The following is a 24,514-nucleotide window of genomic DNA, read 5'->3' as shown; positions in this document are numbered from 1 at the left end:
CTTGTATTCAAAAGACTTCACTAATTTTTATTTTGGTAGTTTTTAATCAACATGGATGGAAATAAGAAAACACATACAACTAAACTCACTTGTAGTGTGCCATACAGGAAAAAGTTAATTGGTTAAGAGTTTTATAATTGCATCATATTACAATAAAACCACTGTTTTCGTAAACTTAAAATCTTGTGAACAGATCAGGTAGGTTACTGAACAATGATGCTGTTTCTAAGGCTTTCTGCTTAGTTTGCAACAGACATTTGAAATTGTTGAATTGAAATGGAAATCAGAGTCAAACAACAATGGTTACATTGCCGTGGAACACTGGATTCTGTGGCTTTGTTTTCAGTTTATATAGGTTTTCTAGACCAAATTTTTCCACAATAAAAGCATTATTTTTATGTTCCTCACTTACTGGATTCCTGACTTGGGACTTTGGAATATAATTTGGATATGCACTAAGAATTCCCTGCTCCTTTTAGTTGATAGGAGTTGTGGTTTGAATAGACCAAAGGCTAATTGTATATTGGAGGCTTTAAAAATTCATTATGTCTATATTGAAACTTGTGTTGAATTTATTTGGACATTCCTTATCTAATGGATCCATAACTACACAAGTGACATGGCAATATATAATACCCAGGAATTACTATGCATATAATGATTTTACATTGTTTCCATTCCCTTTATAAAACTTTATTGCATTTAAGAATTTGTGATTTAAGGGTTATAAAGTTTACAAGCCAGTAAATGATCTTCATAGAAAAGCTTGAGTCAATCTCTAAATAGGCAAACAACATAAGACTGTACTGCAAATAAAACCTGTAAACTTTATCTTAAATATTTCAGGTTAAGCGAGATTTTTTGTGTTTTATTTTACTTTACCTGTTCTTGCTTGGTCTCTGAGCTTCTACAAGGCTCTGTAAACTCCTGTTGTTCTCCACCAATATCTGCATTTCCAGACGCAAGTTCTCCAACTCATTTAATTGTTCCTAAGCAAGTGAAATCCAAAATATTTTATTCAAAGACCAAATTGCAATTCCTATTTTCATTTCTAGCTGAACTTGTTTTTGAGTAGAATAGAAGACAAAAAATATTTCTCAGAAAACAGGCATGGTTCTCTGGCAAATATACCCTTCTATCTATAGTTGCATTAGAAACTTTGAGAATAGTTTCAGCAGCAAAAATGATGTTACCATTTGACAATCATGAACACAAACCAGCACAGTCCTTGGGAAAATGAGATTTACAGACATCCCAAGCAAGTTGCCACCAATTGTTCCCAGCCTAGGTAAAGGGAAAACAATAAACTGCCTTCCTGCTTTAATGGACATACTACTAAGCAGAGCTCACTAAAAAAACCTGAACTCTGCAGTCTGTCTCATTTTGACCTTACAAATTGCCAGCAGAGATTAACTCATAGTACCTTCAGCCTTAGAATTTCATCATTTTTTGCTCTCCGTTCTTCATTCAGTTCATGCACAAGGTGCTCCAGATTTATTGCAGAGGCCCTTCGATCAGCTATTTCTTGCTCATGAGTTTCCAAAAGCTTGGCCAAATTCACATCAAAATTAGGAGGAGTTTTAGGACACTGGCAAAACCCAAACATATAAACTATTAGTAAAGGACTGTTTTCCCTATGTATTGATTACATGCTTTAATACTTCATTGGAGACATAAATTAATAAATTTCTGGCAGGCAAATAATCAATAATTACAAACTATGTGAAAATGTTTCTCTCAAATGCCATACCTGAGGAAATGTTACTGAAGATGAGTCCACAAAGCAATCTATTTGCTTCATCTTCAGTTCATATTCAGTCTTCCTGTTCTCCAGTTCCACTGTCATTTTGTCTAACTATTAGAAACACAGGAAGAATTAAAGTAGCTCATAATACACATAAAACAGGAAACAAAACAGCACTCAGATCTATATTTTGAGGAAATTTAAGTACACCACAAGTTATTTTATATTAACAAAGACTTCACTTTTTATAACTCTTCTGTATTTAGTCAATCACTGTTAAACTCTCAATAGTTGTATGCAACAAGCATTTTTGAAAGGATCTATACATCTAACTACTTTGTAATTCATCTCAATCTTGTTCTTGTTAGTATTTGATTTTCTTGCCTTGCTAACACAATCTACCTTTCAAAGGGGATGCAAACACAGAAAAAAGCTATTATGAACTTTGTTGGCCAACACTACCGGTCAAAACATTATTTGATACAAAGATTTTAGTGATATAGATTCAGTTTCCCCAAGAGAATATGGTAACTTGACAAAAGAACTCCTCTTCCAAAAAATAACTTACTCGAGTCTTTGCCAACACAAATATATTACTTAGCACTATGAGTTGTGACAACTAGAGATATAATTTGTACAAAGGTTTAACATAGCTATTTAGTCTGCAGCAGCTCCAAACCACTGCATAATTTACAGAGCTCAGCAGTTATCTCTATTGCATAATGATACCATTTATAATGGTATAGTGGATAAATGTTAAGCAGAGGAAAAAGTTACACTGCTGATAACCTGAGGTTGCCCTGCTCTTACAGGTACTGATAATTTTACTCTGCTATCAGAGTACACATTTTTGTGATCTCTAGACAACAGTTTCAAAACATTAAAAGTTACCTAATCTTTGTTCAGAAGTTACTGAGCTACTACTTTCCTTTTACAAGGAGGAGCATTTCTCTTCACCAAGAGGACTATGTACCAGATGCTTTAAAATGACAAGTGAAACCTTTTTCAGAAGCTACAACTGACCACAGCTCCCTCTCAATGAGCTAACTGTGAATATTTCTTTGTTTTACCTGTTCCCTGAGTTCCTGGATTACAGCTTCTTTCTTTGCTAAGTCTTCCTGTGCACACTGGAGCAATGCATGGTGTTTCTTAGAGGCCTCTGTCAGACTGGTCAGCTGATCAGCAGTATGATGCAATTCTTCATACAGAAGGTCCCTCTGTTTTAAGTTGTTGGATGTGTAAAAAAAGAAATATTAAAGTTATTGCTCTAAGTCAGTTGGTTCAGATGTTTTGTCATTGGTGCTGAGATTGCTAACAGCTACAAGCATCTCCCTTTTCCTTCCACTTCTTCACCATGAATTGTAGCAAGCATTCATCTATAAATTTATTTCAGCATATTTTGATATCCTTGTCTTGGTTACAGAACAAAAATGAGAACTTTTCCCCAGTATAGTGACAATTAAGATTCTAGTGGAAGACCTTTGGAATTAGTCACTATTTTAAAATATAAACTGTACTTCAAAAGAAACCAGAAAAGAATGTGTAGATTTTAATCACACTGAAGTGATTTCAGCTTTTTTTAGTGCACTGATATTCCACAGCTACCTTTAGATTTACTCTAGGATCTATACTCCCACCCTATCTGATGGGGCATCATACCTAAACAAGATGTGTTAACACATAAGGAGAAACCTCATCTAGTATTTTAAATGCAACCTCAGATTAGTCCTTCTTGTCCAGTTAAGAAAGTATTAAGAAATTAGTAACTGAAGTATAAAGTACAGGAGAAACGCTATAATTTCACCAGGAGCCAGATATATCCAAGGATAACATTGAAACAGGAACTAGAACTAAGTTAAAAAAAGCCAAAATCCCCTAAGTGATCCATTTACTAGACAACTCAGCTTTGGTTTTCAGAATGTCACTTTTAGATATGACTATGAACACAATCTGTTTATTTTAAAATAGATTTACATTCTGTTTAATATCCTTTGAGAAACACAGTCTTCCTTGGAAGACTTTATTGGTGCTATCTGATTGGACCAGCAAATCTAATCACAGATGATCTTGTAGAAATTACATGTAAGGAGCTACTAGTATTTTGACTGTTAGACATGTTAAACAACAAAATGGTGACAGCAGTAATAGAAAAGACAGAGTTAAAGAAAGATACAATATTAAAAAGCAAAATCACATCTGAATCAAATGTGTGCCCTAGATCTGCTTCCAGCAGGTGGAGCTTTTAGTTTAAATTATGAGCGAAGAAAAGATATTGCTGAATATAGTTCAGTGGGGGAAGAGACACTGTGGAACATAATATATTCTTCTACCTATTTTAATTTCTCAGCTGCATCATCTAAAGCTGCCATTAAATTCAGCTGATGATTCCTTAGTGGCCTTAACAAAATTAAACCAGGCTCTTAGCATAGGCTTTTATGAAGTAGCTTATAAAATATTTATGTCAAGTAACATGGTAATTTAACAGAATTTGTCAGGTATCTCATGAAAAATTCTTTTACGAACAGCTTAACTAGCTGTAGTTTGAACTAAAATGAGGTTAAGTTTTACATGAGCATTTTAAGCAAAACCACAACTAGTTGGTCTGGTTGAACAAATAATCATAAGACATCAACATTAATGTTTTTACCTCAATGTTATCAGCTATTTCTCTTCCTTCCAAGGCTTCCTTCAGTTCTTCAATCTTCTTTTCCCGATCTTCTATGATTCCTGTGCTTTCTTCTTTTGCAGCCAGAACAATATTATACTTGTACTACAAAAAGCATTCAATCAGATTTTAAATATTTTAGAAAAACATGTTATCAGGTAAAGTTGGCAAACAGAAGTCAAATAAAGGTACATCACAAATATTTTGATGAAAATTAAATTTAGAAATTAGTGACAATGACTAAAACCAGAATGATATATTTTACTTGTTAAATTATACAAACTGTTTGTAGACATTAGTTGTCAGAATGATATAAAAGATGATTAACATGAACACTACAATACATATTACCCACTAAAACCATTATTAAAGAGATAGCCATATTTAGAAATCTGTCTCATCAACATTTTTCTTCTATAGAACCTTTGGCATTCACAGTTCACACATATTATGTAAAGCATTCTGTTGGTTGCTCTATCTATTTTTGAACCAGACCTATTTTAATAAAGCAGAGGCATCATATTTATTCATAGTTATTCAAATACACAGTTTTAGTTCTTTATACTTGTTTTCAGATGTAGAATATAGTAATACCAGCAACATAAAAATTCACTCCATCAAAAATGAATTTACAATTCAGCTTCAATTGCTGAGGTCTTAAATTGCCAGTTTCTGAGAAAATCTAAATGTGACTGTCAGCTGAGTGGAGTTTACAGTATGTGAATAGGTCCCTTTAGAGACACAGCTTTTTACCCACCATGTGGAGAGGGTTCACTTTTTGAGACAGCCTTAGGCTTAAAATGTTCAGAAGATTTCAACATGTCAAACCAAAGAAGTTTCCTTCCAAAACACTGCAGCAAGTTATACTGTTTGAGACCTGTGATTAGACATGCCATTGCATCCCATTCTAAAGAACGATACCACGTCCTTCAAAATGACAGAACTTACATTTATATCCTCGAGCTCTCTTGTCAGCCCATCTATGGACTCAGTTTTATGATTAATTGAAGACCTCAGCTCCTGGATCTGTCTCATCAAGTCAGTTACAACTTCCTGCAACATAAAAAAATTAATCCTGATAAAATACATATAAAATCCATATAATGTATAACTGGACTTTTTTGATATATAATTTGTCAATCCAAAACTTTAATCAATCAGGTGAAAATGAGTCCTCAAACTGCACATATAAAAAATAAACAGAAAATTCATTGCTAAATCACTGGCTTTTGTTCTAAGCACTTAAAGAAAGAGCCAAATAACCTGCAGTGTTCATTAGAAGAGAAGACTGGCCTGCTGATTTAGTCTTAGTAATGCTTTACTAATAGGAGAACAGAACTACTATAATTTAAGGGTTGTTTGTAATGGAAAAAGGCACATTCAAGAAACACCACTGCACTGATAATACCAGGTGATTCTGACCTTATGCATGTCAGATTTTTGGGTTTATGATGGAAAAAGCAATACTTACCATTCCATCATGCCAGGCAGTAAACACACTGTGTGATTTCTTATGGCTGTTTTATAGACAGCACATATGCTTGCAGTAGGGGAACTCAGCTTTCATACTACAACAGTCTTTACATAAAGAAGTGCTTTGATTTTATTTATAAAGATAATGTGACACACAGTCACATTCTTACAACACCTTTCTTACCTTTTCCATCTGCCCATTACAACAGAGCCCTGACTGGAAGGCTCTGTTAATCATCTGGGGAATTATGCATTGTTTAGGCATTGAATATTTTGTCCAGTAGACAGTTTTACCTTAATTTTTTTTTTTAAACCTTTGGTCAAGTTGTCTTTTCTCTGAATGCAGACCAGTTTCCTACCTCCCTACAAACTCCATGCTAGGAAAAAGTAGGATTTATTTTACTTGGCAATTGGCTAAAATAGCCAGGATTGCCTAAAAGCACAAAATTACTAAGCAGCACAGGAAAGCTCTGGTCTTTCATCTCTACTACAGAACATAGTTACCCACAAGAGTGTGTATCAGAAACAGAAATAAGCCCAAACCTTATCTGTATCATTTGTTTTCTTCAAAGAAGCAATAGTCTCTTCAGCAGCAGCCAGCTCCTGTTCCAAGATTTTCAGTTTTGCTTCCTAGAGGAAACATTTGTGAAAGAATGTCTTCACTACCTTTGTTGTATTTTATACAGTACCAAGTCATGAAAAAAAAAAAGGAAGTAAGTTGTTAACCTTACCTAAAAAAATTAACCAGTAGCTTAACAAAACAATATGTAGCCTGAGCACTCTACATTTATTTTGCTGGTAATCAAGCTAACAGCCTGTACACCAATAAAATTGTTATTAATGCCCAAGGAAAGCCACTAACACACAATTCACACATTCAAAATCTACTGTTGTACCTGCTGCTCACACTGTGTCTCCAATTCTGAAAATGGTTTCTCCACCTGTCCTTTTTCAAGTATTTTCAACAGCTCCCTGGTAAAAATAAAAACATGCTTTGACTATATTTCTCACTAGAAATATAATCAAACTTTAACAAGAACAAAGTGATATGAGTTTATATTATTTGTATTAAATTTTTTTAAGTTCTTCAGTTATCACCTTCTCAGTGCTATACAAAAGTCTAATACTTTAGTTACTAGCCTTACACTGCTACGAGTGGCAGAATTTTATCTTTGACATGAAAATTACTTACATGAAAATTACTATACAATAAAATTACTTTAAATAACAATGAATTACTGTTCTGATTTAGATGAAATAAAAAACCCATCTGGAGAAAAACACCTCTACAAATGGGATCCCCATCTGAATACAACATATAGCACCAATGAGGTCAGATGAAAATATACCCCATTGCTAATTAAAACTTACTTTGAATTGTTTTCTTTGTCTTCTTGTAATTGTAATGTTAGTTTTTCATTATGTTCTTTTTCTGCTTTCAGAAGCTGCAAAAGGTTCTAGAATATCAAAATATATGTTTGCTATAAGAAGTTACAATATAAGGTCTCTAAAGCAATTTAAAACAAAATAAACATCTAAACAAATCCTTAAGATGACTGAAAAAACCCAACCACCCCAGAAAACCTTAATTGGAAATTGGAAGATCTTTAGTTTGTCCTGAAGACATTCAAAAGTAAACTCTTATTTATATTAAATAATCAAATCTTTTCACCTGTCATTAATAATAGTTTCATATAGCTATGATGTTCCTCAATATCCAAGGCTGTGAGGGGAAAATTTGGAATTTTCCATTGTAAATTAATTGGAGGGCATTTTAAAATTCTGTATGTGTTCAAAATACGGAAGTATACAGAGTTTAAACCAATAATATTCTATCTGTCAGCATTCTCTTAAACACTAAAAAGGAAAATTTATATGAAATTTGCCGAGCAGGCACCACCTACCCTGCAGAAACACAGGCAAAATTATTTGCAAAATCCCTTGAGCAACCTTGCTGCTGTTTTGCAGTCATTGCAGTCTGACAAGCTTTCAAGGACAGTATCAACTAAATTGCAGCACAGTGATCCACCACAAGCCATAGATCATTTTAACAAGATCACATCCACTAGGAAAATTTTTAAGAAACTGCTTTGTAAAGATAGAATAATTAAACTAGTCTTGGCTAGCCCTGAGATAAAAGGTCATGTCAGCATTTCATTGTCAAGATTCCTTTCCAAAGAAGCATCTTATTCCTTTAGTAATTAACCCATCTCCCTCAACATTTCCAGAGCAATTTCTTCAGCCTAAAAACTTACTATTCATGATGCTACTGGATATTTCTGATGGCCTGTGATTGCAAAAATCTTGCACTAAGTTTGGAAAAAAAAATTTGGGTACATCTTCCAAATGAAATCACTAAGAAACCTATTACTACTGTGGATTGTTATCAGTGATACAATAATAGAAATTAGGCAGTCTGGGTTCTGTATAATCAAGTCCTTTAAAATCCTTGACTGTCTTACACTCAGCTCAGTTTTCATTGCTTCTGCTTCTTGCTTCCCCTCCTCAAGTTGTTGCTTCAGCTGGTCTGTCTCAAACTTGGCCACCTCCTGCAAATTGTCGTAGTCATCCTGCAGGCTTGCCTTTTCTTCAAGAATCTTTTCATGTTCTAGTCTTCATAAAAAAACCCAGACCAAATAAACTAGTAAGGGTTTGTGTCCTTATAAAAATACTCCAATCAACTGTATTTTAAAATATTCAGATAATATACAGAGGGAAAGAATACTCTCCAAACAGACACAGAATGCACCAATACAATCATAGCATTTAATTTCAGTTCCAGATTCCTGGTCTTACAATGCCTCACTCAAAAAATTACTTCAGCTAAGACATGAGCTGCTATAATACAAAATGTAGTGAAGTTTTCCAGGAATAAAAAACAAACCCAAAACATAAAACCAAAGCACAACAAAACAAACTAAACAAAACAGCAACAAAACCCAACATAACTAAATCACATGAGTAATTAAAAATCATACTGATTATCCTCTCCTGATGATAATTGCAATTATTGCAGACAAGGCAATGAGCTTTTCTGGCTTTGATACTCAAACTTCAGTTATGTTTTGTGATTTCTTTCTGCTTGTAACTTTTAGAGTGGTATCATTATGTCACCTGCTTCACGTGACCAGACTGACAAACTGTCCACTTAACTTTTGGAGAGCAGCAAGTTTATAGATATATCCTATTTAATGAAACAATTATATAGGAAAGCCAAATTAAGGCAGGCACATTTTGTTTTCTTTCTAATAATTCCACCATGTTGCCTGAAATAGGCATGGAAGAACAGAGCAAAAAAAACCCAATCAAACAACCAAACACCCAAACAAACAAGCAAGCAAGCAAAGGACAAACACAAAACAACAACTTTAGAGAAAACATGTGAGGTGTAAGTTCACACACAGGAGAGGATGAGTAAATCACTGGATGCATCCAGAAGGGATGACAATTCATTGTACCAAACTGCCAACATACCTGACACTGTCCAGCTGGAACTGGACATCCATATGTCTACCAGAAAGCTGACTTATTTCTTTCTCTTGCTTTTCCCTAAAGGCATTATATTCCAGTTTTACATCAGACAGCTCCTTGTCTGCAGACTGCAGGACAATGCGCAAGTCATGAACTTCACTTGTCAATACTGTCAAAAAACCCCAAAATAATTTACATGTTATTTGGAAAACTGCGTTAGATATAGGACACATAATGCTACAGTACCTGCTGGGACCACAAAGCTTTGCATGTCTTCAGAGGAATTAATCTCAAAAGTCGCACACAAAAAGGCTTCATGAATGGAAAGGGTCAACAAAACACTGACTTTAAAGGTGAATCAAAAGCATTCCAGACAATATCACTGTAATTTCCATAGACAATAGAGGTTTAATCCTTTGTTTTTACTTAATATTTTAATTTAAAATACTGTATCTTGTACCTCCTGAACATTCAAAGACAGAACCATTTTGAATATTGTATAGTGTGCAAGACTAGGCAAAGATGATATGCAAGTATTAAAAATTGCTTTCTTTATAAGAAAAGAAAAAAAAAATCAAACCAGTATGTCTAACACGCCAAATAGTTACTCAGCACGTGCTATTGCTGATTTAAAACAGTAATACAACTCAAAACTTTTAATGAAATTTTAGTATTACAAAGACTTACAATCAGCATTGTTTTCACTTTCCTGAAGCTGCTTTTCAAGTGATTTTATCTGTTCAAGGAGCTCCTGGCGCTCTTTACTCCAGTCATTCCTTTCAGATGAAAGAAGCTTGAAAAGAAAAGTAAAATTTTTTAAATAGAAGGAAGTGTGGGATTGGGTAGGCCACAAACTGTAACAATAATATAACAATGTATTAAAGCATTTCATCAACTGATTATCAACACATTTTTCTTTAAATTCAGTATTTGGTGACTCTGAAATCCCTTAAAGTCCAAGGACAAAACAACTTATATAACTGAAGACATGACCTTATCTAAAAAGTTCATTTAAAAGGAACCCACAGCTTAGGAGCTGATATCACAGATATCAGAAGTGAGACTGATCTGGAAAGAATACAGGCCTTATTTCCTTTTCTAGGATAAATCAACCCTAGCAATTAAGCAAGACTTGCAAATATCTGACAGGTAGTTCTGACTGAGACGAGTATTTTCAGCATTCCAAAGTTTAAAATTTCCTTGTCACTATAGCTGTTTTCCAGAAACATGAAGTTGGCCAAACCCAACCACAGCAGTGTTTATTTGCTTGTATCTAAGCTCAAGCAGACTTGGATTCACAAGATTTAAAGCAACAAAACCTAACTCAAAACTGCAGTGTTATGTTATATGAACCTTCTCTGCTCACTCCAACTCCAGGGGGTTGGATTAGATGACCTTTAAACAAAACCAAACTATTCCATGATTTTAAATCCTTGTCTTCCAGCACAGCCCTGAGTTATGATGCTATGTAAATTTGTCAAAATGCAAGTAATATTGCAAGACCTTACCAGACAAAACAGCAGTATGACTGCAGGATAGTTACATGAGCCCTGTATTACATTGTTCTCTCACCTCCTGTATTTGTGCAGAGTGATGCTCCAGTTTATTAATATGCTGCTGGAGTTTCATATTCTTGCTTTCCTCTTCATCCAGCTTTGTCTGCATTGTGCTCAGTTGCTCCTGTGACACAACAGACACTTAAAATTAGAGCACCCATCTTGCACTTTTTTTCACATGCCATATGGCAGTCTGTGCTTATTAAATATAGAAAGTCAACAAGTTTCTATTTTTATGACCTGAACCAACAGAAAACAGAACACTCAAAAAATCATCTGGTATCTTAAGTAGCTGATTTCTCCTATTTCTAACTTAACTGCCAAAACACAAGAAAATCCATCAGTGAATACAAGGACTGAATCCAAAAAACACTTAGCTTTATAAACACATGTTTATCTTGGAAAAATAAGGCTTTAAAAAGAAATTATTCAAAACATACACTGGTTAAACTTCTTACAGGATCTCTGTACTATGGTAAGCATCAAATAGGGGTTTTGGCTGCTGTGCCAAGTTAGCTCCAGCTTCTAGAGAGCAGTTAGCTCCAGCTTCTAGAGAGCAGTTCAGATAAATTTGTAGTGTTCTTTTATGTGACAAAAGACCCTCCCTGCCCACTAGAAAAGATACAAGACAATGTATAATGGTGGACAAGCATTATTTGGCAGGTTTCTTCAAATAATGCAGTATTATATATTAAGCTTGTGTATTGTTACAAATGTAGCTGTCAGCTTATAAAGAGGATTCCTCAGAGACAAGTTATCAGGTTTAAATAGAAAAAAGTATGAACAACAAACTACTTATGATATTCAACCTTCGAATCACTTGCAGTATTTTTGTTGTAAATCCTCTTTCAAGTACAATGTATAGAGAACTGTTTAGAGTTAAGTATTAATGAGGGGCTTCAGTTTCCCATGCGAATCAAAATGCACTTGGTGCAGGGGAGGTACCTCATGGCAAAGCCTTCTTTTTTATAAAGTTGCACATACACTTCACTTTTTATTCAGAACATTCACCTGTGCCATTTTGAGCTCCTCAGCAATGGCTTCACATGCTTGTTCACTCATTTCTGGAGGAACTGGCTCTTTTAGAATGTCATCCATAATCTCTTCAGAATGCTGAAAATCTTCACAATTATAATCTGGGCTTATTCGCGGCACAAGACGAGACCTTAGCTGGTAAGCTCTAGTTGGAGTGGTTATGGTCTGTTACAAAGATTACAAAGCAGTCTTTATTTTAACTGTAAAATGAAATTAAAACTTTGTTGGTATTGTATTTTTTGAATTCTATAGGCAGAATAATTAAATAAAATACTTAAAGTGGCTAGTTCTGAACTACTATTACTTCTTCAGATTTGTCATCTGTTGACAGTAGCAGCCATTCAGTTAATACTCCAGAACAAAAAGTAGCCTATTTGGTTTATCATGTATGGAGAACATTCCAGAAAACTAGTTAGGCTAAGGGATCACACGAATGACAGTCTGTACTCTTGCACAACTCAGGAGTAAGTATGTGTGGCCTTAAATAAACTTATTCTCATACCTTAAGGTTTTCTCTGTGTAGCTTATGGAGCTGAGAGACTTCTTGGCGCTTGTGTGCTTTGGTTGCCTCCAGAATGTTTTCAAGATGCTGGTTGGCTTTCTGAAGGGATTGAAGCTCTGATTCCAGTTCCATCTGTTTTTTCCTGTTTAGGAAGTATTTTGCTACTGTCAAAATGACTCCATGAGTATGCCTTCCTATCAGTAAGGATACACTGCAGTATTGCCAATGAGCAAACTGCAGCTGAACTTTTACCCAAACACCAAAATGCATTATTTTGAGAAGAAAGCCACTACTGCTGTATTAAAAAGTAAAAAATAAGGTATAAAAAATTAAAAAGCTAAGCAGCTTATTTGTGCCTGCATAATGAAGCAAGCAGATGGATAACTAAACATGTCAGAAAAAAAATCCATTACATAGTAAGAAATAAGCTGAGAGCTCTGCAGTTCCTTTTATGAGAAAGTGATATCACCCATACCAATATGGTTTTAAGCTTTAAAAATGTTATCCAGTTATATGAGAAGTCTAAACTGGAGCTTGCCAGGATTAAAGAAAATCCTTTAAAGACTTTTTTTTGAAAGTGCTGCTCTGTTAAGATTATTTTGCCCTCTAAGAGTACTTTAGCTGAAATCCAACAGCTGAGCAGAAATTTAGGAATAATTTTCACTAGGTATTTTGCAGAACTACATGCTTTACTGTGATAGTTGCCATTACTGTCATAATGGTAGGGTCAAAGTCTATGCACAAATGGAAACATACTATTTAATCTCTTGGCAGTTTAATGCAATCATTTTCCCTTATGCTCTTGGCATCTGCAGCAAAACTTAGGGAACAGAGTAGAAGTTCTGACTGCAATTGGACAGCAGAAAAATCAGCATATGTTGTTTTTATGAAATTGCTATTTTACTCTACTTTTATTCAGTTACAGCATATGTAACCTGTATGTAAAATTTCAGTCACTCTGAAACTGGAAACAAGTTTAAATTTAGTGAAATTTAGTGACTCCAAAGGCTGAAAAACACATTTCTGTTTGACTGCACTCCACCAAGAAAATGTTGGTAATTGATAATAAAGTGCATACATACTAACAAGAAAGTAAGACATTCACAAAACATGGAACACATAAAATAGAAATCTATTTAATGGGCAGAAAAATAAAGAAATCAATATATAAAAATATAAAAAGATTACTGCAATTAATGATATGGAACAATTGATGGACTGCTGAATTGATAATCTCAGTAGATCATAATACTATTATTTATAAAGTTCATAGGATTTGCTACACAGAAACCTAACAATAAAAATACAGATTTGTACAATTGCCTAAAAGAGCAAAAAAGCATTTAAAGCTACTTTGTAAAAATAGAAGTGGGGAGGCAAAATTGTGCCTGATGCTTTTAGAATTACTCTTTAATTTCACTGAAATCAACAGAAAGCAACATTGTTAGGTACAATTAAAATTAATTTTTTAAAAATCAGGTCCCTTTTGCCTTCCAGGCTTGCATTACATTTGATGGAAATGCTATTTTTCTTCTATCTGCAGTTACAAGATCTGAATTTTTCAGAAATGGGGTTAATCAAGTGAAGTAATGTATTATTCACATGCATATGAACACTGAAGGTATTAGTGAGGCCATTCCCATTATCTTGTGATGCCCTCTAGGAGAACAATGACAGCAAATTCTTTACTACATTAATAAGGGCAAAGTAGAGCCTTACCTCATGTTTATGGATATAATGGATATAAATGTACAACTGACACCGTGTCTTGGCTCTGATTTGAATTAAACCTTTGTTCCCACAACAAGTCTCAAGATAACAGTTTTATTGCCTTCTTAAAAATCTTTGAAATTTAGATAAAAAATTAACCAACAGGTCATCCATAGTTTTCTTGGGTGCTTGGATTCTACATTTATGTTGATTAAAACTTGCAGACTTTAAGTGATTATATTAAAAATTATTGTTGCAAAAAAACCAAACCCCCAAATACCCCTCTTATTTGCCCCTATCCCATCAATTCCTACTTCCTGTCAGTACCTCCACCTGTATTATTTCAATTACTGAAGACATCTGCTCTGCATGGAAACTAAGCCAAACTCTCCCAGCACTGTTAGGGAGGTGACTACCAGAATTAAAGGGTATGTCCATCTCCTGCATGGTGTGAAGCATTTTTCTGCATCCTGCTATCAAGAGTGGCTTTGGAAAAGACAAGGAAACCTGCAGCAGTGCAGATGTACCTTCAGATTTAATGATGGCTGTTCCCTAGTCTGGGAATTAGCAAGTTCAACAGGAACATACCCTGTGTGTGCATACCATTATCCTCAAGCTGGCCCTTTCTTACATGCAAAGAACCAGCCTAGCTGGTATAATCAGGATCTGAGTCTTTCAAAAATCAATATGAATAATGACTTAAAACCATTTAATTAGAGATATTTCAATACTGTTTTGTCTCACTTGGTTAGCTCTTTAAATTCTTCATATTCTTGCTTTGAAGATGCCAGTTCAGCTTGGGTCTGCAGCAGATGAGCTTTCAGCCTTTCCACAGAGGCCAGCGAGTTGCCTTCCACTGACATGGTGCTGGAATGTAAGCGGTGACCTAAAGAACAAACACAGACCTCTGAAATCACACAGCAGCTCAAATACCTAAAGTTTCACTAGAATCAAAGTGTTTGTCAGCTTTTGAACAGCACAGCAGCAATTTTGTCATTGAGATTGACAAAAATAGGTACTAGCAACAGTCCACACAAAAACCAGTAATAATTAATATTACTGCAGTCTTCATGATAACTAAGAAGCACAAAATGAGATTATAGATGACTTTCACAAGATGCAAATCAAAATTCCCTATTGCTGGAAGGCCAACATGAATACAATTAAGTAAAATTGTTTTATCACTCTTCAGGTACCACTTTGAGGAAGGCAAAAATACATCAAGACAGACATTTTCAACACTATGCTGCACACAGCAGAAACACAGTAAGCACATTTATCTGGAAAACATTAGCGTATTTTTACCTTTAGTACTTTTCTCTGTGGCTGAAGCTTCCAAAAAAGCTTTTTCTAGCTCTGCAATGGTCTGAGCATCAATTTCTTGGGCCTTTTTAACTGATTGTAAAGAACGAAGCTTTTTATTCTCCTCTCTGAGATTATGGTTCTCCATGGCGTACTTTGCAATTCGTGGGTGTTGTTCCATCTGTGATAATCAATGTTTTATTCAACAGTTTTTATTTTCCAGACAATGCTATAGCTATCTAGCTGTTACCCTACTACCTTTAATAAGGATTAAATTGTAATAGAAAAGGAAAAGAGGTGTTCCCCGTAATGGTTAAAACTACTCAGTTTTTCTTTGGTAATTTTCTTACTGCCTTGGAATCCACTCTCAAGACAGTGAGTTTATATCTTATGTGTTTACTCTTTTACTGGTAATAAAGCAGTAAGATGCTTTTCTTGCTGCTCTTGATACTCTTTTCCATTTTAACTTTAAACTTTGGCTTTCTCAACACCATAGTAATGGAATCTTCCTTGCAAGCCATAGTAATGTTTCTGTAGTCAATAAAGGACGGTCCTGAACTTTGTTTCTTTTCCTCCTCCCTTTCCTTTGAAGCTCAATTATGAGCTACAGATTTATGCTACTCTGCCAAGACATTTACTCCTCTTCCCTCCTTGTGTTGGAGGAAATTGTTTTTCAAGAATTTGCCTTCTCTCTTGAGTTTCTTTGTTCTTCAAAACTGCCTCACAAATGACACCACACCCACTAGACACCTGAATAACTCAAAGCTGTTCTTCAAACAGTTCCAGGACCACATCCCCCTTTATATGTCCACCTGGCAGGTGTATTATCTTTCAAAACCCACAGCATTATTGCCATCCTGCTGTCCTTCCCTTTCAAGTGATGTCACAGAGATTGAGGTCTGCCATCTGAATGAGGATTTGTGATTTGGAGACTTCCCTGAGTTGCTGAAAAGAAACTTGCCCTCTGCCTAAACCAGATCAGGTGGCCTGTGGCAAGCTCCCACCACAACATCACTCTTACTAAACTCTTCTCTTAGGCAAACTCAAACTCTAAACCCAGCCACTGTCTCTTCCATAGCGAAGCCCCATGTGTTTGAGATGCTTCTGCAAGGGAATCCACCACCCATCCTCTGCTTTTCTGCTTGAACTTCCTAAAAAGCCCCTATTCACACATCACAGGACTACAACATGTGAGCTATCTCACAAAAAAAACTGTTCCAGAAAAGAAACAACAAAGACTTTACCTGTTCTCTGAGTATCTGCACTTCTTCCCTCAAGTCACTGAGGAGATCATCTTGCTCTTTTGGCAATAACATTCTACCAGCTTCTTTATGACACCTCTCCAAGCGATCAATATGGTGTTCCCGGAATTTAATGATCATTTTATTGGACTGAACAAATTTTTCCTTCTTGGCACACAGCTCTTCTAGCTGTGCCACTTTTTCTAATAAATTCTTAGAAAGCACATAGACAGATTAGTGAATTTTTAAGGTGCACCTCTTACATAAGTATGGCAGGCAGACAAATAATGCAAAATCTCAGTTAACAGTAATTTTGTGAATACACAGACTACCATTTTTAGCAGATTTGTAGACCAACAGCTCATATCAAGAACTAAAATGACACAATGTGTTGCAAAAACTGTACGTAGAAACTCCAATACGATCTAGTAGAGCGAGTATTCTGTTAAGCACCTCAGATGCACTTCGCTAGAGTGCCTGTTTCAGTTAATTTTCTTTAGGAAAAAATAAAATAAATCCATTTGTCTGTCTCAGTACTATACCATGACCAAAGCACAATAAAATGAAAATACTGAGACATTTGCTTCAAAAAACATTCTGTTGATTAAAACACTCAAAATTCAGCAAAATAGAAGCTTGTTCTGTTCAATTTTTTTTAAATTAGAAAACCCAAATAAAGCCCGCAGCCCTTAAAATGATATATACTATCAAAGCTACCCTATGGCTCGTCAGAATTTGAAAGATAGAATAGAAATATAGAATTATTTCAGTTGGAAAAGGCTTTTAGGATCATCAGATCCAAGCATTAATGCACCACTTACAAGTCCACTACTGAACCATTGTCCTTAAGCACTGTAGGTGTTACCTTAAATGTCATTTGACTAAGTTCCCTTGTAACCAAACCTTGCTATCGTTAGACAGAGTATTTTTATTCAAAATCAAGGGAAATCATTAAGAGAGTCTGCTGCAATATGCTTACTTGCCTCTCACCAGAAAGTACACTGAATGCACTTAGAAATATCAGTGTTTTCTTACCTTCTTTTCACCTTCTGATTTCTCCCAGAACAACATCGCTTCAAGAAAGTTGTTCATGTAATTTATATTGCTCTTCCCTTTTTCAACAGCATCTGTAGGGGAAGTCAAAGAAACAAATGCAATATTTATTAAAATACCACTTAGACAGGTTTTTCTACATTTATAACATGACAATTGTGTAAATTAAATTCAAATAAATTCTTTAAACAGTGTAATTCTTCCACAAAGATCATGTGCCATACTCACAGCACACTGTTTAGACAGTCATTCCGAGTCACCTGCAAGAGCTGATAAAGAACACAACTAATTTACATAATTGTGTAATTAACAAAGTTGTTCAAGCATTAAACAGCCTTGCAATGGACTTTAATAAAAGTAAAAGAATCAGTCTGTTCAGCTAAGCATATCTATTAAATGCAAAATCCCTCTGAAATTAATTTGATAACTAAGCCATTATTAGTACAGTTTGTGCATATTAAAAGTGGACTGACTGGTTTATGAGAAGAAAGTTTAGGAAAATAAGCTTGAATTCTGTGGACAATTAGTGGTTTAATCTGGAAGGAAAGTGTCCACACAAGGGATTAAGAGGGCTTAATAATCCACTTAGAAATTAATTCAAAATAGTGTGTCTGAAAGTTCTAATACAGGCAAGTCTACTTATTTATGGAATAATAATCACCACAGTATCTATGTGCATGATAGCTACATTATCATGATTTAATATATTTTAAAATGCCATCATGTTTCTGATTTTGTATTTCTGTGATTGAGTATTGCAAACATAATTTAACTGCACAGAGCAAACACAGCTCTGATATATTAGGTTCTTCCCAAAACTCCTCAGTGTTTAACCATCATCACTTGTTTTCCCTCTGAACTCTATCATGGGTCTAAACATCAAGCCTTCTGTCAATATTCATATATTTATGAACCATGTTTCAGTCTCCTACCTCATCTCTGACTTGTTTTTACTGGCTGAACTTGTATGCTAATATAAAAGTACGTTTTCCTTGGGAAAACTCAAGCCCAGTTGCTTTATATTAGACAAGACTTTCTAACTTCTGTCATAACTTCTCCTGCTGTATCTTCTATTTCTTGGCAAGGTCAGGAAAGAGTTGACTCACAAAAACAGTAAGAGTTACAAGACAAAGTTTGCAACCTTGCAATCAAACATTATCAAGCAGCACATTTCAGTGAGAAACATACAGACTGGGAAGCTCTGCTGAGATCTGTATTGCAGATAAAATGGCCTAGTGAGAAGCTTATGGAAGACTACTTAAAAACCCAATTTCCACCTTATATTGAAATCAAATGTCTGTTGGAAGTAAGCATCCCTCTTAGGTTCTTCTGGAAGGGGCAAAAAGGGAAAAGTGGGAAGAAAATCCTGCCCCGAGCTTAAAAAGAATGCAACATTGTGCCTTCCCTCTGACTAAAATGTACAAGGAATAACATGCAGACTTTTGGTTACTTAAAGGATTAGGCAGCAAAGATCTTAAGAAGTGGAAGCATATCTAGGTATCATATAACAAAACCATAGTCCAGTACTCAAACTTATGAGGAAGAAAATAAAACTACATTAACAATTTCTGCAAGGTAGCAGATACAAGTACAGGAAATAGAAACCAAAAGCAAAATATGATCCCAGTACATCAGTCTCTACAAAAATACTTATTGTTCAGAAACTTAATGAAGGCCCCCAACCTTCTGGGTTACAGAAGTAGCAAATTCTCCCTCACCTCCAACTCTTACCTTGTGATACAGAAATACTGCACACAGATGGCACTGAAGTTAGTTTAGCAAGCTGCTCTTTCAACTTCTTGACTTCAGCTTGCAGCTGGTTCACATTTCCTTGTGTATCTTCATTTACTACAGCCTTTTATAAATAGAAGAAAATTAGGAAAAGGTATAAATAAAAATCTTACGTGATAAGAGAAAATTCAAAGAATGCAAACCAGTAAAACTACTGAGAACTCCTTCCATCTTAGAAAAGGAAGAATTCCTCGAAAAAGCAAAGTTCCATTCACTGAGAAATCAGCAAGTTGCACTTCAAGTGGAATTAGATGTTAAAAAATGTAATGTTTTTGCAGAATTTTGTCTGGACCTTTTTTCACCAACAAAGCAGTATACATCAGAGACAGTTTCAGCTAAATGACAGCATGTTTTTAAACATCCACTCATGAAAAGTTACATTTTGGGCACTAGAATTAATATAGAACAAGTGAACAGAAAAAACATTGAATCAGAACTCTTTTTGTCAATTTGCATTTTTATAGATTTACTTTTTCCTTTCTAATGAAGTGCTCTGAGAGCAAGCAATGAATAAGAGCTGTGTGCAGCCATTTCTTAGTGTCCAGCTGTTGTCCTTTATTCCTAACCAAGAGCAAACAAGCCCTTTTCAAAAACACTTTGTCTTTAAAAAAACCACAAAGCAAATTAATGTTTTCAAATAAGCCAAATCAAATTAAATTATTGAAAGCACAGGAGTACTTAAGTGAATCTACCTTGCTTGCAGATGTGTAACTTAAATGACAAGTGTCTGTTGCTACAATAAAGACATTAAGTAACTTTCTTACCTTGTTTTTAATCAACTTTGCCCTCTGAGCAAAATTAAGAGTGGACAGTGTTTCACCAAAACACTTGGATCCTGGGTGAACGTTTGCAATTATACATGTTTTTGCATTACCACCAAGAGAATCCTATTAAAAACATGCAAGTTAGTTTTATTTACATGTTTTTGGAAACAATAGGAAGCCATCACCTAAAAGATACTGTGTATAATTTTGAACAAATTGCAGAATTAATATAATTTAACAAATAGCTACACAGAAGGTAAGTTTCTCAAATTTTATTTCAGATGTGGGTATAAAGGATGTGACTTTAAATAAAGACTTTATTTAGGACTTCAAAACCCAGACTATATTGAGATACTTTATTCACCTGAACAGCAGGGAGAGGAAGAAATTCTAAACAACTGCAAAAATAATTTTGGTAATTAGCAGATTTGTGGTTACACTACTTTTCAACATCATCTGCTTTTTGTTCCAACCTATCTTCCTTCTGGTTGCAACTATCAAACAAAATCACAAACCAACAGATTATTGAGCAAGGATATAAAAGGATACTCTCCCTTCTACATGCACAGCATTTCTGTACTGTTAAATAAGTAACTCTCAAATCTCAGGGGAAGGCAGCATTCATAGCTTAAGACTAAAAGTCTGGTACTACAGATTAGTCCACAAGCCTTGATGGCGTTCTCAGTCTGTAGTAACAAAGCTCATGTTTGTGGACTTCTTTGCAGCATAGACACCTCAAAAAATAATCACTTAAAGTAACAGCTCACAAAGTTGTAATTCTCTTCCTATTTTTTTGTATTTTGGGTTGCATTGGAAGAACATAATTCCTCAGTTTCATCAATCTACACAGAACTGGGATGGAACATTGAGAAATTTTGCTGTGATCACAATACTGTGTTGTAATACAAATATTGTATGTATACAAATACTATATTATAATACAAAAATATACTACAGCCATTCATGTACACTTCACAGAATTTTGGTGAGTGCTGACATCCAACAAATCTTTGACTGCTTATGTCTTTGTTTTGTGTTCATTTTGAAACCAGCCTATAAGCTCTCAGATAAGAGACTAAATTTAACTGACCTTTAACACCAGACCAACCCTAAACACACATAAGCTAATTCTGGAAATCACAGCAAATGTATCAACACATCTCTAAATAATACATTTTGATACACATTATTTCCCAAATTATAAGGATGCAAATGTGCTTTTTTTCATTAAAACTTTCAAATATGTAAGTAGGAGCAGCTTATGAGAATAAATAGATTTGTCTTCAGTTAACAGGAATGGACTGATCAGAAATCTGTTTAGGCTAAGAAGATAATTTTCAATCTTTTATCCCAATATTGAAACAACTTTAATGCACTGGAATTCAGCTTTTAATAGTTAAAAGCCCAATGAGATATATTTTTCTAAAATCCAGAGGATATATATTTACCCGTAGCAGAAAAGTGAGCTTGGAATCCCGGTAACAAACGTGTCTCTGTTTGCCATTGCTCACATCAACAAGTGCTGTGATTACTTGGGCCAGGCAGCTTAGGGACCGATTGATGTTGCCTGCTTCCTAAAAAAGAGGAGGGAACAAGAGTGAATGGATTTGATGGAAAGAACAGGGCACTGCATCTGAAAGGAGAAAGATGCCACAGATCCTACAGAACCAACCTTTAACCTCAGTCCTTCTGTATGGGTGTCCTTCTGTCTCTCAGATCCTGCCAAATCAACCAGGTTGAGCAGGGAGGAGCGAATGTTAACAATCTCGTTGTTCTTCTCCATGGATTCTACTGTGATAGTGAAAACTGCATGGGATCTGGAGGATTCTCTGTTCATGGAGGTCGATGCCACACGACGGTTTCTCCAGCCCATGGTTAATACCTAAGCATGAAAAAGACATCACAATTTTAGCTGTGTCAGACTGTACTTCATATACAGGTGACATAAGCAGCCATAGGCACAATTCCATGCAACAGATTTTAAAAATCTCAAGGACAAGGACTTTTTTTACTGTTTTCCAATGTAAGTATTTTTAAAGCAAAAAAGATACAGCTGCAGTCAAGCTTAGTAGCAGAACTTGTTATAATATTAATTTCTTTTCTCCAAAAGTGCCATTGCTGTTTGAAACCAGCACACAGAAGAATAATTTTAAAAAAATTAAAGTCACACAAGTACTATCTGTATGTGTATCATTCATGGAGAAATAAACCTGACAATTCTGGAACACATGGAGCCCACTTAGCCACAGAAAACTACATTTCCTGCTATTTCAGAGATGTGTAGGGCAAGCATTGGGGAAAGAATACTGCAATTGCCATTTGGATTTTCCAAACCTTTTTGATTTCTTACAGGTATGGGATAGGCAGGAGGCATTGACTTAAACAGATTTTTTTACATTGTGTTTTGAAGTAGGGAGAAAGGGGGGAGAAAGCATTACAGACAAAAATAAGCAAAAAAATGCGCTTTAATCCAAGAGGAATATTTACCACGTAAGATTTAAGATGAATAGTCCAGCATTAAAAAGTGCCAAAAAATACCTGGTATGCTTCAGCAGCAGATGACACCACCTGTTCAACAGCACCATCAACAAAGACTCCCTTCTTGATGTGTTCTCTGAGAAAGAGTCCAGCTGAAGCAGAATCTAGCAAGTCAAATATCTGTTCATTGTAGATTTCAATAAATGAGCATTTGCAGAGAAAACTCTTTCCACTGCCAGCCTGAAAAACACAGTAATTTACACTATAAACAGATTGGTTTTATGAAGTCTGTCATTGTATGGCAGCAAGTCTCTTTTCACATGTACCTAAAGCTATTAGATTGCATATATATTCTGCTCAATATACATTCCTGGTGCCCAGGTGACAACCAACATCCAGAAACCTAGATGCATTTCTAGACTCAAAATATGGGCACACTTGTGTCTGAAGAAACTGTACTGTATAATTTGGTAGAATACTAGATGCAAGCATTTCTCATGAATACATTTCAGGCAATAATCTTGGTAACTTAATGGCTGCACACCCAGTTTACCAACCCAAGCTAATCTTTACTGTGAGACATTACTGCAATAGTAATTATAAAATAAATGTACCTTTTCCTTTTCCCGCTCAATCAGAAAAAATAAGTATTCAAAGCTCCGTGGAATTACACCTCTCAGACTGTGAGTGAAATTATCAGAATCAGATGGTCCTAAAGAGATTTTTAAATTAAAAAAATAATTAATTATTAGTACTCAAGAGCAGTGGCTGACAGGAGGAATACATCTCAAGACAAAAAAAAAAAAGAAACCACTGAAAGATTAATCTCTCATGCACTTACCCATCATAGTAAAGGTTTTTCCTGACCCAGTCTGGCCACTAACAAAAAGAAAGAAAAAAAAGTGAGATTAAACTTTATTCTGAATTTTTCATTCATCTTCATCTTTTAAGGAGAAGTCAAAGCTTAAAACAAGCAAACAAAAAAATTTCTAAACTGAAGATAAGGATAGAGAAGCAAGCTGAGAAATCAGTCAGCTAAAAAGGTATAAAAACAGAACAGCAATTTTTACCAAGAAATCCCATTAGATAAATTTCATTTTGTCTCCCCTACCACCCACCATGTCCTTCCTCATTTCTGTTGGAAAGGGAAGTTAGCATTAAAATGAAGGCTTTCAAATATATACATAAAAATAATTTTTGGGTCAATCTTTAGAGTTTTATGTCACTCAGGATATATTTGGATATAAGGACATATCTCACTTGAAAGTACTTTTTTCTTTTAGAGTTTTTATTTTCTAATGTAGTTATTAATCATTCTAGAGAAACTTCATGACAATTTCACTTCAGTTTTCCACATTTGTATATTATAACAAAGTGGACTTCATAGTTTTGCAAAAGCTGTGTTACACTAAAAACACCCCAGGTAAGGGTCTGATTAGATTAGCCCTTTAAGTCAGCATTTTCTGACCAAAGTACTTCCTCAGTTTTCAAAATGAAAAAAAAAATTAAGTTAATATAATGATATTCATACTACTAGTCATGGATATATTTCTACCTTAAATTCTAAGAGTTAAAATTATCACTCATGAGTTTTCCCACAGGCAGCCAAGAGTCACTGAAGAGTTGAGCTGACCAAATGTGAAGTTAAAAAAATTTTTCATTCCATTTCATTCCATTTTACCATGGGCTGAAAACCATTAGCTTTCTCTTTAACACTACAGTAAGTTCT

At 35.0% G+C, this 24,514-nt stretch overlaps 1 protein-coding gene across 1 annotated transcript in view; it reads right to left on the bottom strand.

Moving 5' to 3' along the window:
• Positions 1 to 24,514, bottom strand: part of KIF15 (kinesin family member 15) — a 33,874-nt gene that overhangs the window by 4,835 nt on the left and 4,525 nt on the right. Inside the window, exons 5-30 of the mRNA XM_058805841.1 lie at positions 23,627 to 23,664; positions 23,400 to 23,497; positions 22,846 to 23,025; positions 21,980 to 22,189; positions 21,756 to 21,881; positions 20,308 to 20,430; positions 19,484 to 19,607; positions 17,735 to 17,826; positions 16,703 to 16,912; positions 15,462 to 15,639; positions 14,901 to 15,042; positions 12,447 to 12,588; positions 11,921 to 12,109; positions 10,926 to 11,033; positions 10,041 to 10,146; positions 9,357 to 9,522; positions 8,345 to 8,495; positions 7,254 to 7,339; positions 6,779 to 6,854; positions 6,426 to 6,512; positions 5,358 to 5,462; positions 4,392 to 4,514; positions 2,815 to 2,961; positions 1,751 to 1,855; positions 1,424 to 1,588; positions 883 to 989 (exon numbers count right to left, since the gene is read on the bottom strand). Coding sequence (XP_058661824.1) covers positions 883 to 989; positions 1,424 to 1,588; positions 1,751 to 1,855; positions 2,815 to 2,961; positions 4,392 to 4,514; positions 5,358 to 5,462; positions 6,426 to 6,512; positions 6,779 to 6,854; positions 7,254 to 7,339; positions 8,345 to 8,495; positions 9,357 to 9,522; positions 10,041 to 10,146; positions 10,926 to 11,033; positions 11,921 to 12,109; positions 12,447 to 12,588; positions 14,901 to 15,042; positions 15,462 to 15,639; positions 16,703 to 16,912; positions 17,735 to 17,826; positions 19,484 to 19,607; positions 20,308 to 20,430; positions 21,756 to 21,881; positions 21,980 to 22,189; positions 22,846 to 23,025; positions 23,400 to 23,497; positions 23,627 to 23,664 — 3,384 coding nt within the window. The remainder of the gene's footprint in view (positions 1 to 882; positions 990 to 1,423; positions 1,589 to 1,750; positions 1,856 to 2,814; positions 2,962 to 4,391; positions 4,515 to 5,357; positions 5,463 to 6,425; positions 6,513 to 6,778; positions 6,855 to 7,253; positions 7,340 to 8,344; positions 8,496 to 9,356; positions 9,523 to 10,040; positions 10,147 to 10,925; positions 11,034 to 11,920; positions 12,110 to 12,446; positions 12,589 to 14,900; positions 15,043 to 15,461; positions 15,640 to 16,702; positions 16,913 to 17,734; positions 17,827 to 19,483; positions 19,608 to 20,307; positions 20,431 to 21,755; positions 21,882 to 21,979; positions 22,190 to 22,845; positions 23,026 to 23,399; positions 23,498 to 23,626; positions 23,665 to 24,514) is intronic.

The sequence above is a fragment of the Ammospiza caudacuta genome, chromosome 1, assembly GCF_027887145.1.
Source record: "Ammospiza caudacuta isolate bAmmCau1 chromosome 1, bAmmCau1.pri, whole genome shotgun sequence".
Classification (NCBI taxonomy): domain Eukaryota; kingdom Metazoa; phylum Chordata; class Aves; order Passeriformes; family Passerellidae; genus Ammospiza; species Ammospiza caudacuta.
This window is presented reverse-complemented; position numbering and strand designations above follow the sequence as displayed.